This window comes from Bombina bombina, chromosome 3 (assembly GCF_027579735.1).
Source record: "Bombina bombina isolate aBomBom1 chromosome 3, aBomBom1.pri, whole genome shotgun sequence".
Lineage (NCBI taxonomy): Eukaryota > Metazoa > Chordata > Amphibia > Anura > Bombinatoridae > Bombina > Bombina bombina.
In genome coordinates, this window is record NC_069501.1 from 789,276,550 (window position 1) to 789,299,441 (window position 22,892).

Sequence of the window (22,892 nt, forward strand, 5' to 3'; positions counted from 1 at the left end):
TATAAATACACCCCTCACCACACCCACAATTCAGTTTAACGAATAGCCAAGAAGTGGGGTGATAAAAAAGTGTGAAAGCATATAAAATAAGGAATTAGAATAATTGTGCTTTATACAAAAATCATAACCACCACAAAAAAAGGGTGGGCCTCATGGACTCTTGCTAATATGAAAGAAATGAATTTATCAGGTAAGTTCTTACATAAATTATGTTTTCTTTCATGTAATTAGCAAGAGTCCATGAGCTAGTGACGTATGGGATAATGATTACCCAAGATGTGGATCTTTCCACGCAAGAGTCACTAGAGAGGGAGGGATAAAATAAAGACAGCCAATTCCTGCTGAAAATAATCCACACCCAAAATAAAGTTTAATGAAAAACATAAGCAGAAGATTCAAACTGAAACCGCTGCCTGAAGTACTTTTCTACCAAAAACTGCTTCAGAAGAAGAAAATACATCAAAATGGTAGAATTTAGTAAAAGTATGCAAAGAGGACCAAGTTGCTGCTTTGCAAATCTGATCAATCGAAGCTTCATTCCTAAACGCCCAGGAAGTAGAAACTGACCTAGTAGAATGAGCTGTAATCCTTTGAGGCGGAGTTTTACCCGACTCAACATAGGCAAGATCAATTAAAAATTTCAACCAAGATGCCAAAGAAATGGCAGAAGCTTTCTGGCCTTTTCTAGAACCGGAAAAGATAACAAATAAACTAGAAGTCTTTCGGAAAGACTTAGTAGCTTCAACATAATATTTCAAAGCTCTAACAACATCCAAAGAATGTAACGATTTCTCCTTAGAATTCTTAGGGTTAGGACATAATGAAGGAACCACAATTTCTCTACTAATGTTGTTGGAATTCACAACTTTAGGTAAAAATTCAAAAGAAGTTCGCAACACTGCCTTATCCTGATGAAAAATCAGAAAAGGAGACTCACAAGAAAGAGCAGATAATTCAGAAACTATTCTGGCAGAAGAGATTGCCAAAAGGAACAAAACTTTCCAAGAAAGTAATTTAATGTCCAATGAATGCATAGGTTCAAACGGAGGAGCTTGAAGAGCCCCTAGAACCAAATTCAAACTCCAAGGAGGAGAAATTGACTTAATGACAGGTTTTATACGAACCAAAGCTTGTACAAAACAATGAATATCAGGAAGATTAGCAATCTTTCTGTGAAAAAGAACAGAAAGAGCAGAGATTTGTCCTTTCAAGGAACTTGCGGACAAACCTTTATCTAAACCATCCTGAAGAAACTGTAAAATTCTTGGAATTCTAAAAGAATGCCAAGAAAAATGATGAGAAAGACACCAAGAAATATAAGTCTTCCAGACTCTATAATATATCTCTCTGGATACAGATTTACGAGCCTGTAACATAGTATTAATCACAGAGTCAGAGAAACCTCTTTGACTAAGAATCAAGCGTTCAATCTCCATACCTTTAAATTTAAGGATTTGAGATCCTGATGGAAAAAAGGACCTTGCGACAGAAGGTCTGGTCGTAGCGGAAGAGTCCACGGATGGCAAGAGGCCATCCGGACAAGATCCGCATACCAAAACCTGTGAGGCCATGCCGGAGCTACCAGCAGAACAAACGAGCATTCCTTCAGAATCTTGGAGATTACTCTTGGAAGAAGAACTAGAGGCGGAAAGATATAAGCAGGATGATACTTCCAAGGAAGTGATAATGCATCCACTGCTTCCGCCTGAGGATCCCGGGATCTGGACAGATACCTGGGAAGTTTCTTGTTTAGATGAGACGCCATCAGATCTATTTCTGGAAGCTCCCATATTTGAACAATCTGAAGAAATACCTCTGGGTGAAGAGACCATTCGCCCGGATGCAACGTTTGGCGACTGAGATAATCCGCTTCCCAATTGTCTATACCTGGGATATGAACCGCAGAGATTAGACAGGAACTGGATTCCGCCCAAACCAGAATTCGAGATACTTCTTTCATAGCCAGAGGACTGTGAGTCCCTCCTTGATGATTGATGTATGCCACAGTTGTGACATTGTCTGTCTGAAAACAAATGAACGATTCTCTCTTAAGAAGAGGCCAAGACTGAAGAGCTCTGAAAATTGCACGGAGTTCCAAAATATTGATCGGTAATCTCACCTCCTGAGATTCCCAAACTCCTTGTGCCGTCAGAGATCCCCACACAGCTCCCCAACCTGTGAGACTTGCATCTGTTGAAATTACAGTCCAGGTCGGAAGCACAAAAGAAGCCCCCTGAATTAAACGATGGTGATCTGTCCACCACGTTAGAGAGTGTCATACAATCGGTTTTAAAGATATTAATTGAGATATCTTTGTGTAATCCCTGCACCATTGATTCAGCATACAGAGCTGAAGAGGTCGCATGTGAAAACGAGCAAAGGGGATCGCGTCCGATGCAGCAGTCATAAGACCTAGAATTTCCATGCATAAGGCTACCGAAGGGAATGATTGTGACTGAAGGTTTCGACAAGCTGAAATCAATTTTAGACGTCTCTTGTCTGTTAAAGACAGAGTCATGGACACTGAATCTATCTGGAAACCCAGAAAAGTTACCCTTGTCTGAGGAATCAATGAACTTTTTGGTAAATTGATCCTCCAACCATGATCTTGAAGAAACAACACAAGTCGATTCGTATGAGATTCTGCTAAATGTAAAGACTGAGCAAGTACCAAGATATCGTCCAAATAAGGAAATACCACAATACCCTGTTCTCTGATTACAGACAGAAGGGCACCGAGAACCTTTGTAAAAATTCTTGGAGCTGTAGCTAGGCCAAACGGCAGAGCCACAAACTGGTAATGCTTGTCCAGAAGAGAGAATCTCAGGAACTGATAATGATCTGGATGAATCAGAATATGCAGATATGCATCCTGTAAATCTATTGTGGACATATAATGCCCTTGCTGAACAAAAGGCAAGATAGTCCTTACAGTTACCATTTTGAACGTTGGTATCCTTACATAACGATTCAATATTTTTAGATCCAGAACTGGTCTGAAGGAATTCTCCTTCTTTGGTACAATGAAGAGATTTGAATAAAACCCCATCCCCTGTTCCAGAACTGGAACTGGCATAATTACTCCAGCCAACTCTAGATCTGAAACACAATTCAGAAATGCTTGAGCTTTCACTGGATTTACTGGGACACGGGAAAGAAAAAATCTCTTTGCAGGAGGTCTCATCTTGAAACCAATTCTGTACCCTTCTGAAACAATGTTCTGAATCCAAAGATTGTGAACAGAATTGATCCAAATTTCTTTGAAAAAACGTAACCTGCCCCCTACCAGCTGAGCTGGAATGAGGGCTGCACCTTCATGTGGACTTAGAAGCAGGCTTTGCCTTTCTAGAAGGCTTGGATTTATTCCAGACTGGAGATGGTTTCCAAACTGAAACTGCTCCTGAGGATGAAGGATCAGGCTTTTGTTCTTTGTTGAAACGAAAGGAACGAAAACGATTATTAGCCCTGTTTTTACCCTTAGATTTTTTTATCCTGTGGTAAAAAAGTTCCTTTCCCACCAGTAACAGTTGAGATAATGGAATCCAACTGAGAACCAAATAATTTGTTACCCTGGAAAGAAATGGAAAGTAGAGTTGATTTAGAAGCCATATCAGCATTCCAAGTTTTAAGCCATAAAGCTCTTCTAGCTAAAATAGCTAGAGACATAAACCTGACATCAACTCTGATAATATCAAAAATGGCATCACAGATAAAATTATTAGCATGCTGAAGAAGAAGAATAATATTATGAGAATCATGATCTGTTACTTGTTGTGCTAAAGTCTCCAACCAAAAAGTTGAAGCTGCAGCAACATCAGCCAAAGATATAGCAGGTCTAAGAAGATTACCTGAACACAGATAAGCTTTTCTTAGAAAGGATTCAATTTTCCTATCTAAAGGATCTTTAAACGAAGTACCATCTGACGTAGGAATAGTAGTACGTTTAGCAAGGGTAGAAATAGCCCCATCAACTTTAGGGATTTTGTCCCAAAATTCTAATCTGTCAGACGGCACAGGATATAATTGCTTAAAACGTTTAGAAGGAGTAAATGAATTACCCAATTTATCCCTTTCTCTGGAAATTACTTCAGAAATAGCATTAGGAACAGGAAAAACTTCTGGAATAACCACAGGAGATTTAAACACCTTATCTAAACGTTTAGAATTAGTATCAAGAGGACCAGAATCCTCTATTTCTAAAGCAATTAATACTTCTTTAAGTAAAGAACGAATAAATTCCATTTTAAATAAATATGAAGATTTATCAGCATCAATCTCTGAGACAGAATCCTCTGAACCAGAAGAGTCATCAGAATCAGAATGATGATGTTCATTTAAAAATTCATCTGTAGAGAGAGAAGTTTTAAAAGATTTTTTATGTTTACTAGAAGGAGAAATAACAGACATAGCCTTCTTGATGGATTCAGAAACAAAATCTCTTATGTTATCAGGAACATTCTGCACCTTAGATGTTGAGGGAACTGCAACAGGCAATGGTACATTACTAAAGGAAATATTATCTGCTTTAACAAGTTTGTCATGACAATTAATACAAACAACAGCCGGAGGAATAGCTACCAAAAGTTTACAGCAGATACACTTAGCTTTGGAAGTTCCAGCACTAGACAGCGATTTTCCTGAAGTATCTTCTGACTCAGATGCAACGTGAGACATCTTGCAATATGTAAGAGAAAAAACAACATATAAAGCAAAATTGATCAAATTCCTTAAATGACAGTTTCAGGAACGGGAAAAATGCCAATAAACAAGCTTCTAGTAACCAGAAGCAAAGAAAAAATGAGACTGAAATAATGTGGAGACAAAAGCGACGCCCATATTTTTTGGCGCCAAATAATACGCCCACATTGTTTGGCGCCTAAATGACGCCACATCCGGAACGCCGACATTTTTGGCGCGAAAGGACGTCAAAAAATGACGCAACTTCCGGCGACACGTATGACGCCGGAAACAGAAAAGATTTTTTGCGCCAAAAAAGTCGGCGCCAAGAATGACGCAATAAAATGAAGCATTTTCAGCCCCCGCGAGCCTAACAGCCCACAGGGAAAAAAAGTCAAATTTTTAAGGTAAGAAAAAATGATTGATTCAAACGCATTATCCCAAATATGAAACTGACTGTCTGAAAATAAGGAATGTTGAACATTCTGAGTCAAGGCAAATAAATGTTTGAATACATATATTTAGAACTTTATAAATAAAGTGCCCAACCATAGCTTAGAGTGTCACAGAAAATAAGATTTACTTACCCCAGGACACTCATCTACATGTTTGTAGAAAGCCAAACCAGTACTGAAACGAAAATCAGCAGAGGTAATGGTATATAAATAAGAGTATATCGTCGATCTGAAAAGGGAGGTAAGAGATGAATCTCTACGACCGATAACAGAGAACCTATGAAATAGACCCCGTAGAAGGAGATCACTGCATTCAAATAGGCAATACTCTCCTCACATCCCTCTGACATTCACTGCACGCTGAGAGGAAAACCGGGCTCCAACTTGCTGCGGAGCGCATATCAACGTAGAATCTAGCACAAACTTACTTCACCACCTCCATAGGAGGCAAAGTTTGTAAAACTGAATTGTGGGTGTGGTGAGGGGTGTATTTATAGGCATTTTGAGGTTTGGGAAACTTTGCCCCTCCTGGTAGGAATGTATATCCCATACGTCACTAGCTCATGGACTCTTGCTAATTACATGAAAGAAATCCTCATTAACAGGGACTCTATAATGGTCCCCAAAAACACGACTCGTGGCTGGTATGAGAACTTTTTTACAGATTCCCTTTCCATCCGTGGGAGCGAAGAAAAGACAACAAGATCTCTGTATGAGAGCTTGCTTGTTGAAAAGATGGGGCCTGAACCAGAATGTCGTCCAGGTAAGGCGCCACTGCAATGCCCCGAGACCGAAGTACTGCCAACAGAGCCCCCAGAACCTTTGAAAAAATTCTGGGAGCTGTGGCAAGGCCAAATGGAAGGGCCACAAATTGAAAGTGATTGTCGAAGAAGGGGAACCCCAGAAACTTGTAATGATCCTTGTGAATGGGAACATGAAGGTACGCATCCTTTAGGTTTATGGCTGTCATGAACTGACCAAGGGAAGAATGGAGCATATATTCTCCATCTTGAAGGATGGTATTCTGAGAAACTTGTTTAGGCACTTCAAGACTAAGATTGGTCGGAAAGTTCCCACCTTTTTGGGAACTACGAACAGATTCGAGTAAAATCCCAGACCCCATTCCTGTGGAGGAACAGGAACTATTACCCCCAGAGTGGCAAGGTCCTAGACACAATGTAAGAACGCCTTTCTTTTTATCTGGTCTACAGATAATCTGGAGAGAAGAAACCTGCCTCTGGGAGGAAAGGTTTTGAATTCTATTTTGTACCCCTGGGAGAGTATGTCCACCGCCCAGGGGTCCGGAACATCTCTTATCCAGGGTGAGAAAAAAAAGAGAGAGAGAGTCTGCCCCCCACCAGATCTGTTCCCGGATCGGGGGCCGACCCTTCATGCTGACTTGGAGTAAGCTGTAGGCTTTTTAGATTGCTTCCCCTTATTCCAGGATTGGCTAGGCTTCCAGGAAGACTTGGCTTGATCCTGCTTGGAGGAAGGAGAGGAAGCCTTGCCTCTAAAGTTATGAAAGGAACGAAAATTACTCTGATGTCCTTTCTGCTTATTCTTTTTATCTTGAGGTAGAAAGGGACCCTTCCCTCCTGTAATATCTGAGATAATTTCAGCCAAACCGGGCCTAAACAAGGAATTACCCTTGTAAGGGATTGCCAAGAGCTTGTACTTAGATCAACCACAAGGCTCTGCGGGCTAAAAACCGCAAAACCAGAAATTTTTGCTCCCAATTTAATGGCTTGTAAGGAAGCATCCATAATAAAGGAATTGGCTAATTTAAGGGCCTTAATCCTGTCCTGGATCTCCTCAAGAGGAGTATCCGTCTGAAGAGATTCAGACAATGCATAGAACCAGTAAGCGGCAGCGCTGGTCACAGTGGCAATACACATCGCAGGCTGCCATAGTAGACCCTGGTGAACATACATCTTTTTTAGCAATGCCTCCAATTTCTTATCCATTGGATCCTTAAAAGAACAACTATCCTCTATGGGAATAGTAGTCCTCTTAGCCAAAGTGGAGATCGCTCCTTCTACCTTAGGAACCGTCTGCCACAACTCCTTAATGGAGTCCGCTATAGGCAACATCTTCTTAAAAATAGGAGATGGAGAAAAAGGAATACCAGGTCTCTCCCACTCTCGTGCAATAATCTCCGTAGCACGGTCTGGTACTGGAAAACCCTCCACCGCAGAGGGAACATCAAAATACTTGTTCAGCTTACTAGACTTTTTAGGGTTGACTGCGATAGTCATGTCGGAGTCGACCAAAATAGCCAAAACCTCTTAAAGTAATAAGTTAAGGTGTTCTATCTTAAATCTGAAGGATACAACTTCAGCATGAGAAGAAGGAATTACACTATCTGAGTCTGAGATTTCACCCTGGGACGCTACCAACATGTCTTCTTCCTCAAACTTTTGAGAAATGACACCCTGGGTAGCCACAACTTGATCAGAAACCTTACTAACTGATTCCTTAAGTTTCCTTTTATGCCTTCCCTGCAGCATGGGAAAAGCTGACAAAGCCTCCTGTAAAGAAAATCCTACCGGATTGCAAGAGGAAGCGCAGGGCACTGCATGTTGAGACTGAATAGGTTGTGACGCTTGAGGAGAAAGCTGCGGCATATCTGCTACAGGAGACACCTGAACAGCATTCGCCTGGGCTAATGGTGGCTAATAATCAAACATTTTAATCTCTATAACTTAAAGGGACACTGAACCCAATTTTTTTCTTTCATGATTCAGATAGAGCATGCAAATTTAAGCAACTTTCTAATTTATTGCTATTATCAATTTTTCTTTGTTCTCTTGCTATCTTTATTTGAAAAAGAAGGCATCTAAGCTAAGGAGCCTGCAAATGTTAGGTTCAGAACCATAGACAGCACTTGTTTATTGGTACTGTCCAATCAGCAAGGACAACCCAGGTTGTTCACCAAAAATAGGCAGGCATCTAAACATTACATTCCTGCTTATCAAATAAACATACCAAGAGAATGAAGAAAATTTGATAATAGGAGTAAATTAGAAAGTTGCTTAAAATTGCATGCTCTATCTGAATCATAAGAAAAAAAATTGGGTTCAATGTCCCTTTAAGGTTCTCTCAATGCATGAGGAATAAAAAGGAACTGGAGGTTCCACCTGGGCATCAAAACACCACTGGCAAGCGACAATTTGTAAAGCCTCTTGATCCATCTTAGCAATAATGATGATAAAAGAAAAAATAAAATAAAATGTTTATATTTCAACTTAAAATAAAAGTACTGTGCCTTTAAAGGCAAGGTAAACTTGCGTGCAATCGTCATCACATTTATCAATAACATTAAAATTTAGTATAACTTTAATTCATCATTTGATTATATTTTTTAAAATAAGCCTCAAATCCTAATATTTACCTCTTGTTCTGCAACGATTACCCGTCCGCCCGACTTTAGTATAAAATTGATTGACACCTGGTTTACCTAGTGGCATCCAATCACCGCTTTCTCCATGTGGTGGTGAACACAGCATATCCGATGTCATCGGACCTCACTGCGCATGCGCCCGACAAGTAACGTCTCAAGGTAATTGCGATGAACAGCACTGCCGAGTCTGGCTATAGAAATTACGGACAATTGCGCATGCGCAGATGATTCTAGGTCCGTGAACGCGCAAAATTCTGGACGTCGAATGCGGGTGGGTTGGTTCTCTAAGATGAGAACAGAAATATCGGAAGTATCAAGGGGGAGGAGTAATACAATAAAAGGTAGATATATTTTTATATAAATAACTTCAAATCAAACACGCAAATATTCAAAAGGACTTAGCGACTGCATTGCAAGGCTAATTAGAAAACTAAACAAAGTTAAAAACATTGCAAACTTTACCTTGCCTTTAAGAAAAGATTAATATTGTTAAAGCGTAGGCAAACAAAAAAAAGAAATAATCCCAGGCAACCTAAACAACTAAGCAGCTTTACTGAGGTGCCTACCTGTCCTGCAAGCCCTGAGAAGAAAACTTCCCTTCACAGATGAACTGATCCAGACCTGCGACGGCAGCGCAATGGAGAGAGACACAGGAGCAGCCGACAACTACGTCACAACTCCTCAGCTGGTCTCCCCACAGTCGCAACTGAAAGCGCGCCAAAGGAGAGAAAAACTGCCACTACATGGACACTCCCCTTCTATGTACGGAGCGGTCCTAGCGGTTAAAGTCTCCTAGCTGTCTGTAACGGCTTGTGCAGTAAAAAAAACAGGGCATGCCAAACAATTAATAAAAATAAAGTAGAATCCGTATGACAAACGGAGAAACTGAGCAACCATAAAATCCCTGCTCCTCAGTTTTAAATGCCTGCAACACTGCCAAATTAACCCCTTACATGAAGGTTTAGTTTAAAACGTCCCATAATGTTAAAGACAGCCCTTAGCTGCTAAAAGTGCCAGATTCTCCTTACAAAGAAAAATTAAAAAGCCACTTACCTGAAAAATGATGTCCGGCAGCAGGACAGCTCACCTGGTTTGAGAGGGTGCAGCAACTCACATAGACCTGTGAAGAAAGAAAGAATCCGAGTAATCCTACCCAGGCTTTCTGATTAGGGCAGAAAATTCTTGAAAAAATGCAGTGAGGATTGTACCACACAAGTTCCCAAGTGCTCAAAACCCACTACTGCCCTACTGAAGAGATTGTAATGGACTAAGGCTAGACCACAGAAAGAACAGAGTAAACTTACTCTGCTTTTAAAATAATAAAATCTTGATTTTTAGAAGACTTCTTATCAGACACATAAAACTTCACCTCCTCCTTGCACTACAGGCAAGAGAATGACTGGGGTTTGTGGGAAGGGAGGCGATACTTATCTGCTTTACTGTGGTGCTCTTTGCCTCCTCCTGCTGGCCAGGAGTGATATTCCAAACAGTAATTGATGATGATCCGTGGACTCACCGTGTCAGAAAGAAATAGGAGTATAACGTCGATTTGTAAAGGGAGGCAGAAGGTGAGTCCCGGCAGCTGAATTTACAGAGGGCCTATAAGGATTTCCCATGAGGCAAAACCATCGGATCACAAGCCATACTCCAAATACATACCTCTGACAAGCACTGTACTCTGAAAGCCCTTTTCACTGAAGAAATCATGCACATCGTCATACTTCAACCACCTCCAACAAAGGCAAAGTAAAAACTTAGATATGTGTGAGGGGTTTTATAGGGATCTTGGCGTTTCGGAAACTTTGCCTCCTCCTGGCAGGAATGTATATCCCATATGCAACGGATCATGGACTCTCGACACCTATATACAAATAACGATCAGGGTTATAAAAACCAAATGAACTACAGTATAAAATTATGTGTGTGTGGTATTTCTCAAAGTCTTCTCTGCATGTTCATTTCCAATTACTTGTAGCAACATAAATGCCAGGTACAGGTGTTGATTTATTCCTTTTTACTTCCAGATATTATTTTTTTTTTTTTTTTTTTTTAAAAAAGATAGTTCTATAATTATTGTACAGTCTGTTTTCTTCTTGTGAGAATCAAAAGAGAAAGGGTTATCTGTATCCATACCCTTAGCAACAAATAAATGACAGCGTTGATTTGTACATTCCCTATAAGGTAACTGCATCTCTAAAGATTTACAAAATGTATTACTTAAAGGGATAGTGAACCCAAATTATTTTCTTTCATGATTCAGATAAAGCATGCAATTTTAAGCAACTTTCTAATTTACTCCTATTATCATTTTTTCTTTGTTCGCTTGCTAGCTTTATTTGAAAAAGAAGATATCTAAGCTAAGGAGTCAGACAATTTTTGGTTCAGACCTGGACAGCACTTGTTTATTGGTGGGTGAATTTATCCACAAATCAGCAAGAACAACCCAGGTTGTTCACCAATAATGGGCCGGCTTCTAAACTTACATTCTTGCTTTTCAAATAAAGATACTAAGAGAAAGAAGACAATTTGATAATAGGAGTAAATTAGAAAGTTGTTTAAAATTGCATGCTCTATCTGAATCACAAAAGAAAAAAATTGGGTTCAGTGACCCTTTAAAGGGACAGTCTACTCCAGAATTGTTATGGTTTAGAAAGATAGATAATCCCTTTATTACCCATTCCCCTGTTTTGCATAACCAACACGGTTATATTAATATACTTTTTACCTCTGTGATTACCTTGTATCTAAGCCTTTGCAGACTGCGCCCTTATTTCAGTTCTTTTGACAGACTTGCATTTAGCCAATCAGTGCCCTCTCACTTGTAACTCCACGGGTGTGGTCACAATGTTATCTGTATGGCACATATGAACTTACGCCCTCTAGCTGAGAAAAACTGCCAAATGCATTGAAATAAGGGGCGGCCTCCAAGGGTTTAGAATACCACAACAACAAACAAAACAACAAAGAATAACAAAAGAACAAAGCAAATGTGATGATAAAAGTGAATTGGAAAGTTGTTTAAAAACATAATTTATGTAAGAATTTACCTGATAAATTCATTTCTTTCATATTGGCAAGAGTCCATGAACTAGTGACGTATGGGATATACATTCCTACCAGGAGAGGCCAAGTTTCCCAAACCTCAAAATGCCTATAAATAAAGCACCACCACACCCACAATTCAGTATAACGAATAGCCAAGAAGTGGGGTGATAAGGAGCGAAAGCATCAACAAGGAATTGGAATAATTGTGCTTTATACAAAAAAATCATAACCACCATAAAAAGGGTGGGTCTCATGGACTCTTTACCTGATAAATTAATTTCTTTCATATTGGCAATTCTTACATAAATTATGTTTTCTTTCATGTAATTGGCAAGAGTCTATGAGCTAGTGACGTATGGGATAGCAATACCCAAGATGTGGAACTCCACGCAAGAGTCACTAGAGAGGGAGGGATAAAAATAAAAACAGCCATTTTCCGCTGAAAAAATTAATCTACAGCCCAAAATATAAGTTTATTCTCATAAATGAACAGAAAAAACTTAAATCAAAAGCAGAAGAATCAAACTGAAACAGCTGCCTGAAGAACTTTTCTACCAAAAACTGCTTCTCAAGAAGCAAAAACATCAAAATGGTAGAATTTAGTAATTGTATGCAAAGAAGACCAAGTTGCTGCTTTGCAAATCTGATCAACTGAAGATTCAGTCTTAAAAGCCCACAAAGTGGAGACTGATCTAGTAGAATGAGCTGTAAATCTCTGAGGTGGGGCTTGACTTGACTCCAAATAAGCTTGATGAATCAAAAACTTTAACCATGAAGCCAAGGAAACAGCAGAAGCTAGTGACGTATGGGATAGCAAATACCCAAGATGTGGAACTCCACGCAAGAGTCACTAGAGAGGGAGGGATAAAAATAAAGATAGCCAATTCCGCTGAAAAATTAATCCACAACCCAAATCAAAAGTTTTAATCTTTATAATGAAAAAAACTGAAATTATAAGCAGAAGAATCAAACGAAACACCTGCCTGAAGTACTTTTTTTTACCAAAAACTGCTTCTGAAGAGGAGAAAACATCAAAATGGTAGAATTTAGTAAAAGTATGCAAAGAAGACCAAGTTGCTGCTTTGCAAATCTGATCAACAGAAGCTTCATTCTTAAAAGCCCAGGAAGTGGAAACTGACCTAGTAGAATGAGCCGTAATCCTTTGAGGCGGGGATTTACCCGACTCCAAATAAGCATGATGAATCAAAAGCTTTAAGCAAGATGCCAAAGAAATAGCAGAAGCCTTCTGACCTTTCCTAGAACCAGAAAACATAACAAATAGACTAGAAGTCTTTCTGAAATCTTTAGTAGCTTAAACATAATATTTCAAAGCTCTTACCACATCCAAAGAATGTAAAGATCTCTCCAGAGAATTCTTAGGATTAGGACACAACGAAGGGACAACAATTTCTCTACTAATGTTGTTGGAATTCACAACTTTAGGTAAAAATTTAAATGAAGCCTTATCCTGATGAAAAATCAGAAAAGGAGACTCACAAGAAAGAGCAGATAATTCAGAAACTCTTCTAGCAGAAGAGATAGCCAAAAGGAACAATACTTTCCAAGAAAGTAATTTAATGTCCAGATAATGCATAGGCTCAAACGGAGGAGCCTGTAAAGCCCTCAAAACCAAATTAAGACTCCAAGGAGGAGAGATTGACTTAATGACAGGCTTGATACGAACCAAAGCCTATACAAAACAAGGAATATCAGGAAGATTAGCAATTTTTCTGTGGAACAGAACAGAAAGAACAGAGATTTGTCCTTTCAAGGAACTTGCAGACAAACCCTTATCTAAACCATCCTGAAGAAACTGTAAAATGCTAGGAATTCTAAAAGAATGCCAAGAGAATTTATGAGAAGAACACCACAAAATGTAAGTCTTCCAAACTTGGTAATAAATCTTTCTAGACACAGATTTACGAGCCTACAACATAGTATTAATCACCGAGTCAGAGAAACCTCTATGACTAAGCACTAAGCGTTCAATCTCCATACCTTCAAATTTAATGATTTGAGATCCTGATGGAAAATTGAGATAGAAGGTCTGGCCTTAACAGAAGTGGCCAAGGTTGGAAACTGGACATCCGAACAAGATCCGCATACCAAAACCTGTGTGGCCATGCTGGAGCCACCAGCAGTACAAACGAACGCTCCATTATGATTTTGGAAATCACTCTTGGAAGAAGAGCTAGAGGCGGAAAGATATAAGCAGGTTGATAACTCCAAGGAAGTGACAAAGCATCCACTGCTTCCGCCTGAGGATCCCTGGACCTGGACAGATACCTGGGAAGTTTCCTGTTTAGATGAGAAGCCATCAGATCTATTTCTGGAAGCCCCCACATCTGAACAATCTGAAAAAACACATCTGGGTGAAGAGACCACTCTCCCGGATGTAAAGTCTGGCGACTGAGATAATCCACTTCCCAATTGTCTGTACTTGGGATATGGATCGCAGAAATTAGACAGGAGCTGGATTCCGCCCATGCAATTATCGGAGATACTTCTTTCATAGCTTGAGGACAGAGTCCCACCTTGATGATTGACATACGCCACGGTTGTGACATCGCCTGTCTGAAAAAAAATAAACGGTTCTCTCTTCAGAAAAGGCCAAAACTGAAGAGCTCTGAGAATCGCACGGAGTTCCAAAATATTGATTGGTAATCTCGCCTCTTGAGATTTCCAAACCCCCTGCGCTGACAGAGATCCCCAGACAGCTCCCCAACCTGAAAGACTCGCATCTGTTGTGATCACAGTCCAGGCTGGACGAACAAAAGAGGCCCCTAGAATCATACGATGGTGATCTAACCACCAAGCCAGAGATAGTCGAACATTGGGATTTAAGGATATTAATTGTGATATCTTTGTATAATCCCTGCACCATTGGTTCAGCATGCAAAGCTGAAGAGGTCTCATGTGAAAACGAGCAAAGGGGATCGCGTCCGATGCTGCAGTCATGAGACCTAAAACCTCCATGCACATAGCTACTGAAGGGAATGATTGAGACTGAAGGTTTCGACAAGCTGCAACCAATTTCAGATGTCTCTTGTCTGTTAGAGACAAAGTCATGGATACTGAATCTATTTGGAAACCTAAAAAGGTTACCCTTGTCTGAGGAATCAAAGAACTTTTTGGTAAATTGATCCTCCAACCATGTCTTTGAAGAAACAACACTAGTTGATTCTCGTGAGATTCTGCAGAACGTAAAGACTGAGTTAGTACCAAGATATCGTCCAAATAAGGAAACACCGCAATACCCCGCTCTCTGATTACAGAGAGTAGGGCACCTAGAAACTTGGAAAATATTCTTGGAGCTATCGCTAGGCCAAAAGGAAGAGCAACAAATTGGTAATGCTTGTCTAGAAAAGAGAATCTCAGGAACTGATAGTGATCTGGATGAATCAGAATATGAAGATATGCATCATGTAAGTCTATTGTAGACATATAATGCCCTTGCTGAACAAAAGGCAGAATAGTCCTTATAGTCACCATTTTGAATGTAGGTATTCTTACATAACGATTCAAAATTTTTAGATCCAGAACTGGTCTGAACAAATTTGAATAAAACCCCAGACCCCGTTCCTGAAAAGGAACCGACACAATTACCCCAGATAACTCCAGGTCTGAAACACACTTCAGGAAAGCCTGAGCCTTAACTGGGTTCACTGGAATGCGTGAGAGAAAGAAACTTCTCACAGGCGGTCTTACTTTGAAACCTGTTCAGTACCCTTGAGAAACAATGTTCTGAATCCAATGATTTTGGATTGAATTGATCCAAACATCCTTGTAAAATCTTAGTCTGCCCCCTACCAGCTGGGCTGGAACGAGGGCCGCACCTTCATGTGGACTTGGGGGCTGATTTAGATCTTTTAAATGGCTTGGTTTTATTCCAGACTGGAGAAGGCTTCCAATTGGAAACCGTTCCCTTAGGGGAAGAGTCAGGTTTCTGTTCCTTATTTTGACAAAAGGAACGAAAACGGTTAGCAGCCTTAAATTTACCCTTAGATTTTTTTATCCTGAGGAAAAAAAGCTCTCTTTCCTCCAGTGACAGTTGAAATAATAGAATCCAACTGAGAAATAAATAATCTATTACCTTGGAAAGAGAGATAGCAACGTTGATTTAGAAGTCATATCAGCATTCCAAGATTTAAGCCATAAAGCTCTTTTAGCTAATATAGCTAAAGACATAATCTGACATCAATTCTAATGATATCAAAAATGGCATCACAAATGAAATTATTAGCATGTTGAATTATCTTAACAATGCTATACACATTATGATCTGGTACTTGTTGTGCTAAAGTTTCCAATCAAAAAGTTGAAGCAGCAGCAACATCAGCCAAAGAAATAGCAGGCCTAAGAAGAGGACCTGAACATAAATAAGCCTTCCTTAAATAAGATTCAAGTTTCCTATCTAAAGGATCTTTAAAAGAAGTACTATCTGCCGTAGGAATAGTAGTACGTTTAGCAAGAGTAGAGATGGCCCCATCAACTTTGGGGATCTTTTCCCAAAACTCCAATCTATCAGTCGGCAAAGGATACAATTTCTTAAACCTTGAAGAAGGAGTAAAAGAAGTACCCAGTCTATTCCATTCCCTAGAAATTACATCTGAAATAGCATCAGGAACTGGAAAAACCTCTGGAATAACTACATGAGGTTAAAAACCGAATTTAAAGGGACACTGTACTCAAATTTTTTCTTTTGTGATTCAGATTGAGCATGCAATTTTAAGCAACTTTCTAATTTACTCCTATTATCAAATTTTCTTCATTCTCTTGGTATCTTTATTTGAAATGCAAGAATGTAAGTTTAGATGCCGGCCCATTTTTTGTTAACAACCTGGGTTGTCCTTGCTGATTGGTGGATAAATTCATCCACCAATCAAAAACTGCTGTCCAGAGTACTGAACCCAAAAAAAGCTTAGATGCCTTCTTTTTCAAATAAAGATAGCAAGAGAACGAAGAAAAATTGATCATAGGAGTAAATTAGAAAGTTGCTTAAAATTGCATGCTCAATTTGAATCACAAAAGAAAAAAATTTGAGTACAGTGTCCCTTTAAACGTTTACTGGTTTTAATATCAAGAGGACTAGTCTCCTCCATATCTAATGCAATCAACACCTCTTTTAATAAGGAACGAATATACTCCATTTTATATAAGTATGAAGATTTGTCAGTGTCAATATCTGAGGCAGAATCTTCTGAACCAGATAGATCCTCATCAGAGACAGATAAATCAGAATGCTGTCGGTCATTAAAAAATTCATCAATTTTATGAGAAGTTTTAAAAGACCTTTATTAGAAGGTGGTATGACAGACAAAGCCTTCTGAATGGAATTAGAAACAAATTCTCTCACATTAACAGGAATATCCTGAGCATTAGATGTTGAAGGAACAACAACAGGTAATGGATTACTACTAATGGAAATATTGTCTGCATTTGAAAGTTTATCATGACAACTAACACAAACTACAGCCGGAGGAACAGTTACCACAAGTTTACAACAAATGCACTTAGCTTTGGTAGAACCGACATCCGTCAGCAGGATTCCAATAGTAGATTCTGAGACAGGGTCAGATTGAGACATCTTGCAATATGTAATTTCCTTATATGACAGTTTCAGGAATGGGAAAAATGCAAACAAAATAAGCCTCTGGAAACCAGAAGCAAAATGAAATAAAGACTTAAATAAATGTCAAAAATCTGGCACCAAGAATGACGCCCACAACTGACAAAATATTTTTTGGCGCCAAGAACGTCTGCAAAAAACACGAGCATCATAGATGACGCAACTACGTGAAAACTCTCTGCGCCAACTAAGACGCCGGAAATTACGTCAACAAACGTAATTCTCGCGCCAAAAAAGTCTTGCGCCAAGAATGACTCAAATTATAGCATTTTGCGCTCCCGCGATACTAACAGCCCGCAATTTAGAAGAGAGAGTCAATTTGAACATTTCAGTTAAGAATTTTTTTTTTTTTTTTTTTTTTTTTAATATGCATTTCCCAAAATGAAACTGACAGTCTGCAAAAAGGAAATATACTGATTAACCTGAATCATGGCAAATATAAGTACAAAACCTATATTTAGAACTTTACATATAAAGTGCCAAACCATAGCTGAGAGTGTTTTAAATAAAAGAAAACATACTTACCAAAAGACACTCATCTACATAAAGTAGATAGCCAAACCAGTACTGAAACGAGAATCAGTAGAGGTAATGGTATATAAGAGTATATCGTCGATCTGAAAAGGGAGGTAGGAGATGAATCTCTACGACCAATAACAGAGAACTTATGAAATAGATCCCCATTAGGATGACCATTGTATTCAATAGGTAATACTCCCTTCACATCCCTCTGTCATTCACTGCACTCTGAGAGGAACCGGTCTTCAGCATGCTGAGAAGCGCATATCAACGTAGAAGTCTAGCACAAACTTACTTCACCACCTCCATAGGAGGCAACGTTTGTAAAACTGAATTGTGGGTGTGGTGGGGGTGTATTTATAGGCATTTTGAGGTTTGGGAAACTTTGCCCCTCCAGGTAGAAATGTATATCCCATATGTCACTATCTCATGGACTCTTGCCAATTACATGAAAGAAATTGCATTCTGAATCATGAAAGTTTAATTCTGACTAGACTGTCCCTTGGGTAAGGCTAAAAAAAAAACAAAAAAAAAAAACACACAACTTCTCCAAATTATTAAAAAAGAAAAATTTTAAAAATGAATGAGACTTTCATTCATCAAATGTGTAGTATATACGTATCTTCTGTGATTTTTACCTTGTAATGATAGGACAAGCGTTGTTCCTCCGCCGGCCATATTCATCAATTGACAGATGATCCACCAATCGTTGTTTCCCCCGGGCCATTACAATTGATGAATATGGCGGGTGGAGGAAAGGCGCTTATCCTATCATTATAAGGTAAAAATCGCAAAAGATAAGTATATCCCACACATTTGATGAATGAAAGTCTCATTAATTTTTAAAATTCTTTCCTATGACTCGAGCGACTATGCTTAAGATTACCTTCACTTTAAAACTCACAAATTACATGAGAAACATGCAAATTAATTAATTCCTCTGAGCTTATAAAAGAAGCAGAAGAATTATAAAGCAAATGATTTACAGGCCAAAAATTAATTAAATTAATTCCTGAAGAAAGCACAAGTGATAGCCCTAGGAGTCCTGTAATCCTTGCCTGATTGCTAAATATACAGTAAAATTTGGCATAAAAATGTGACATGTAACAAAAATCTGGCATTACGAAAAATGCAAACATAGTTCAGCAAATCACTGGCAAAAATGGTGAATACGAAAATAAAATGAAAATGTAGACAACCACTGGTTCAAAAACCCAAAGAACAATAACAAACATACTATGTGGTATGCAAAAGACTTTTTCCTTCCCCATAGATAATCAAAACCATACAAATTTTTCTGTAACAACTGTGCCCCCCACAAAGTCTGGAAGTCAATTTATGTAGCCTAAGTATGTTACAAATTGACCAAACCAACTACATATCTATTCTCCCTTGATTGTAGTCAATTAACACTAGATGTAAATGACTTTGAAACTGCCCTAATCATAACTGTGTAGAATATTGATAGTCCAGGGTAATTTTTTCTGCTCTATAAAAAGAAAGGGGCTGCAGTAAAAACATCCAAGTAGCACTACATGCCATCCACTGCCCTGGGCAGAAACCATTGTTGAGAATCACTAAAACGTTCTAAAACATTAAAAAAAACTAGATTGTTGCAATAAAACAATTACTCTTTCTACAGTAATATTACAGACCTGTTTGTTCCACTGTGGTGGCAGAAGCTTCTTTTTCTGGTACTGGAGACACTGGCATATCTTCAATTGGAGAACTCACTTCTATTGGCTCTGAAAGAGGTTTGCATTTATGTTTTCTTTAAAAACAGAATTTATGTTTACCTGATAAATTACTTTCTCCAACGGTGTGTCCGGTCCACGGCGTCATCCTTACTTGTGGGATATTCTCTTCCCCAACAGGAAATGGCAAAGAGCCCAGCAAAGCTGGTCACATGATCCCTCCTAGGCTCCGCCTACCCCAGTCATTCGACCGACGTTAAGGAGGAATATTTGCATAGGAGAAACCATATGGTACCGTGGTGACTGTAGTTAAAGAAAATAAAATATCAGACCTGATTAAAAAAACCAGGGCGGGCCGTGGACCGGACACACCGTTGGAGAAAGTAATTTATCAGGTAAACATAAATTCTGTTTTCTCCAACATAGGTGTGTCCGGTCCACGGCGTCATCCTTACTTGTGGGAACCAATACCAAAGCTTTAGGACACGGATGAAGGGAGGGAGCAAATCAGGTCACCTAAATGGAAGGCACCACGGCTTGCAAAACCTTTCTCCCAAAAATAGCCTCAGAAGAAGCAAAAGTATCAAACTTGTAAAATTTGGTAAAAGTGTGCAGTGAAGACCAAGTCGCTGCCCTACATATCTGATCAACAGAAGCCTCGTTCTTGAAGGCCCATGTGGAAGCCACAGCCCTAGTGGAATGAGCTGTGATTCTTTCGGGAGGCTGCCGTCCGGCAGTCTCGTAAGCCAATCTGATGATGCTTTTAATCCAAAAAGAGAGAGAGGTAGAAGTTGCTTTTTGACCTCTCCTTTTACCGGAATAAACAACAAACAAGGAAGATGTTTGTCTAAAATCCTTTGTAGCTTCTAAATAGAATTTTAGAGCGCGAACAACATCCAAATTGTGCAACAAACGTTCCTTCTTTGAAACTGGTTTCGGACACAGAGAAGGTACGATAATCTCCTGGTTAATGTTTTTGTTAGAAACAACTTTCGGAAGAAAACCAGGTTTAGTACGCAAAACCACCTTATCTGCATGGAACACCAGATAAGGAGGAGAACACTGCAGAGCAGATAATTCTGAAACTCTTCTAGCAGAAGAAATTGCAACCAAAAACAAAACTTTCCAAGATAATAATTTAATATCAACGGAATGCAAGGGTTCAAACTGAACCCCCTGAAGAACTGAAAGAACTAAATTGAGACTCCAAGGAGGAGTCAAAGGTTTGTAAACAGGCTTGATTCTAACCAGAGCCTGAACAAAGGCTTGAACATCTGGCACAGCTGCCAGCTTTTTGTGAAGTAACACCGACAAGGCGGAAATCTGTCCCTTCAGGGAACTTGCAGATAATCCTTTTTCCAATCCTTCTTGAAGGAAGGATAGAATCCTAGGAATCTTAACCTTGTCCCAAGGGAATCCTTTAGATTCACACCAACAGATATATTTTTTCCAAATCTTGTGGTAAATCTTTCGAGTTACAGGCTTTCTGGCCTGAACAAGAGTATCGATAACAGAATCTGAGAATCCTCGCTTCGATAAAATCAAGCGTTCAATCTCCAAGCAGTCAGCTGGAGTGAAACCAGATTCGGATGTTCGAACGGACCCTGAACAAGAAGGTCTCGTCTCAAAGGTAGCTTCCAAGGTGGAGCCGATGACATATTCACCAGATCTGCATACCAAGTCCTGCGTGGCCACGCAGGAGCTATCAAGATCACCGACGCCCTCTCCTGAGTGATCCTGGCTACCAGCCTGGGGATGAGAGGAAACGGCGGGAACACATAAGCTAGTTTGAAGGTCCAAGGTGCTACTAGTGCATCCACTAGAGCCGCCTTGGGATCCCTGGATCTGGACCCGTAGCAAGGAACTTTGAAGTTCTGACGAGAGGCCATTAGATCCATGTCTGGAATGCCCCACAGCTGAGTGACTTGGGCAAAGATTTCCGGATGGAGTTCCCACTCCCCCGGATGCAATGTCTGACGACTCAGAAAATCCGCTTCCCAATTTTCCACTCCTGGGATGTGGATAGCAGACAGGTGGCAGGAGTGAGACTCCGCCCATAGAATGATTTTGGTCACTTCTTCCATCGCTAGGGAACTCCTTGTTCCCCCCTGATGGTTGATGTACGCAACAGTCGTCATGTTGTCTGATTGAAACCGTATGAACTTGGTCCTCGCTAGCTGAGGCCAAGCCTTGAGAGCATTGAATATCGCTCTCAGTTCCAGAATATTTATCGGTAGAAGAGATTCTTCCCGAGACCAAAGACCCTGAGCTTTCAGGGATCCCCAGACCGCGCCCCAGCCCATCAGACTGGCGTCGGTCGTGACAATGACCCACTCTGGTCTGCGGAATGTCATCCCTTGTGACAGGTTGTCCAGGGACAGCCACCAACGGAGTGAGTCCCTGGTCCTCTGATTTACTTGTATCTTTGGAGACAAGTCTGTATAGTCCCCATTCCACTGACTGAGCATGCACAGTTGTAATGGTCTTAGATGAATGCGCGCAAAAGGAACTATGTCCATTGCCGCTACCATCAACCCGATCACTTCCATGCACTGAGCTATGGAAGGAAGAGGAACGGAATGAAGTATCCGACAAGAGTCTAGAAGTTTTGTTTTTCTGGCCTCTGTTAGAAAAATCCTCATTTCTAAGGAGTCTATAATTGTTCCCAAGAAGGGAACCCTTGTTGACGGGGATAGAGAACTCTTTTCCACGTTCACTTTCCAGCCGTGAGATCTGAGAAAGGCCAGGACGATGTCCGTGTGAGCCTTTGCTTGAGGAAGGGACGACGCTTGAATCAGAATGTCGTCCAGGTAAGGTACTACTGCAATGCCCCTTGGTCTTAGCACCGCTAGAAGGGACCCTAGTACCTTTGTGAAAATCCTGGGAGCAGTGGCTAATCCGAAAGGAAGCGCCACGAACTGGTAATGTTTGTCCAGGAATGCAAACCTTAGGAACCGATGATGTTCCTTGTGGATAGGAATATGTAGATACGCATCCTTTAAATCCACCGTGGTCATGAATTGACCTTCCTGGATGGAAGGAAGAATAGTTCGAATGGTTTCCATCTTGAACGATGGAACCTTGAGAAACTTGTTTAAGATCTTGAGATCTAAGATTGGTCTGAACGTTCCCTCTTTTTTGGGAACTATGAACAGATTGGAGTAGAACCCCATCCCTTGTTCTCTTAATGGAACAGGATGAATCACTCCCATTTTTAACAGGTCTTCTACACAATGTAAGAACGCCTGTCTTTTTATGTGGTCTGAAGACAACTGAGACCTGTGGAACCTCCCCCTTGGGGGAAGTCCCTTGAATTCCAGAAGATAACCCTGGGAGACTATTTCTAGCGCCCAAGGATCCAGAACATCTCTTGCCCAAGCCTGAGCGAAGAGAGAGAGTCTGCCCCCCACCAGATCCGGTCCCGGATCGGGGGCCAATATTTCATGCTGTCTTGGTAGCAGTGGCAGGTTTCT

The 22,892-nt window shown here is 40.1% G+C and overlaps 1 protein-coding gene across 1 annotated transcript in view; it reads right to left on the reverse strand.

Annotated features, from left to right (window-relative positions):
• The window catches only part of EIF5B (eukaryotic translation initiation factor 5B), a 411,763-nt gene that overhangs the window by 286,809 nt on the left and 102,062 nt on the right, over positions 1-22,892 (reverse strand). The window contains exon 8 of the mRNA XM_053707685.1: positions 19,381-19,470. Coding sequence (XP_053563660.1) covers positions 19,381-19,470 — 90 coding nt within the window. The remainder of the gene's footprint in view (positions 1-19,380; positions 19,471-22,892) is intronic.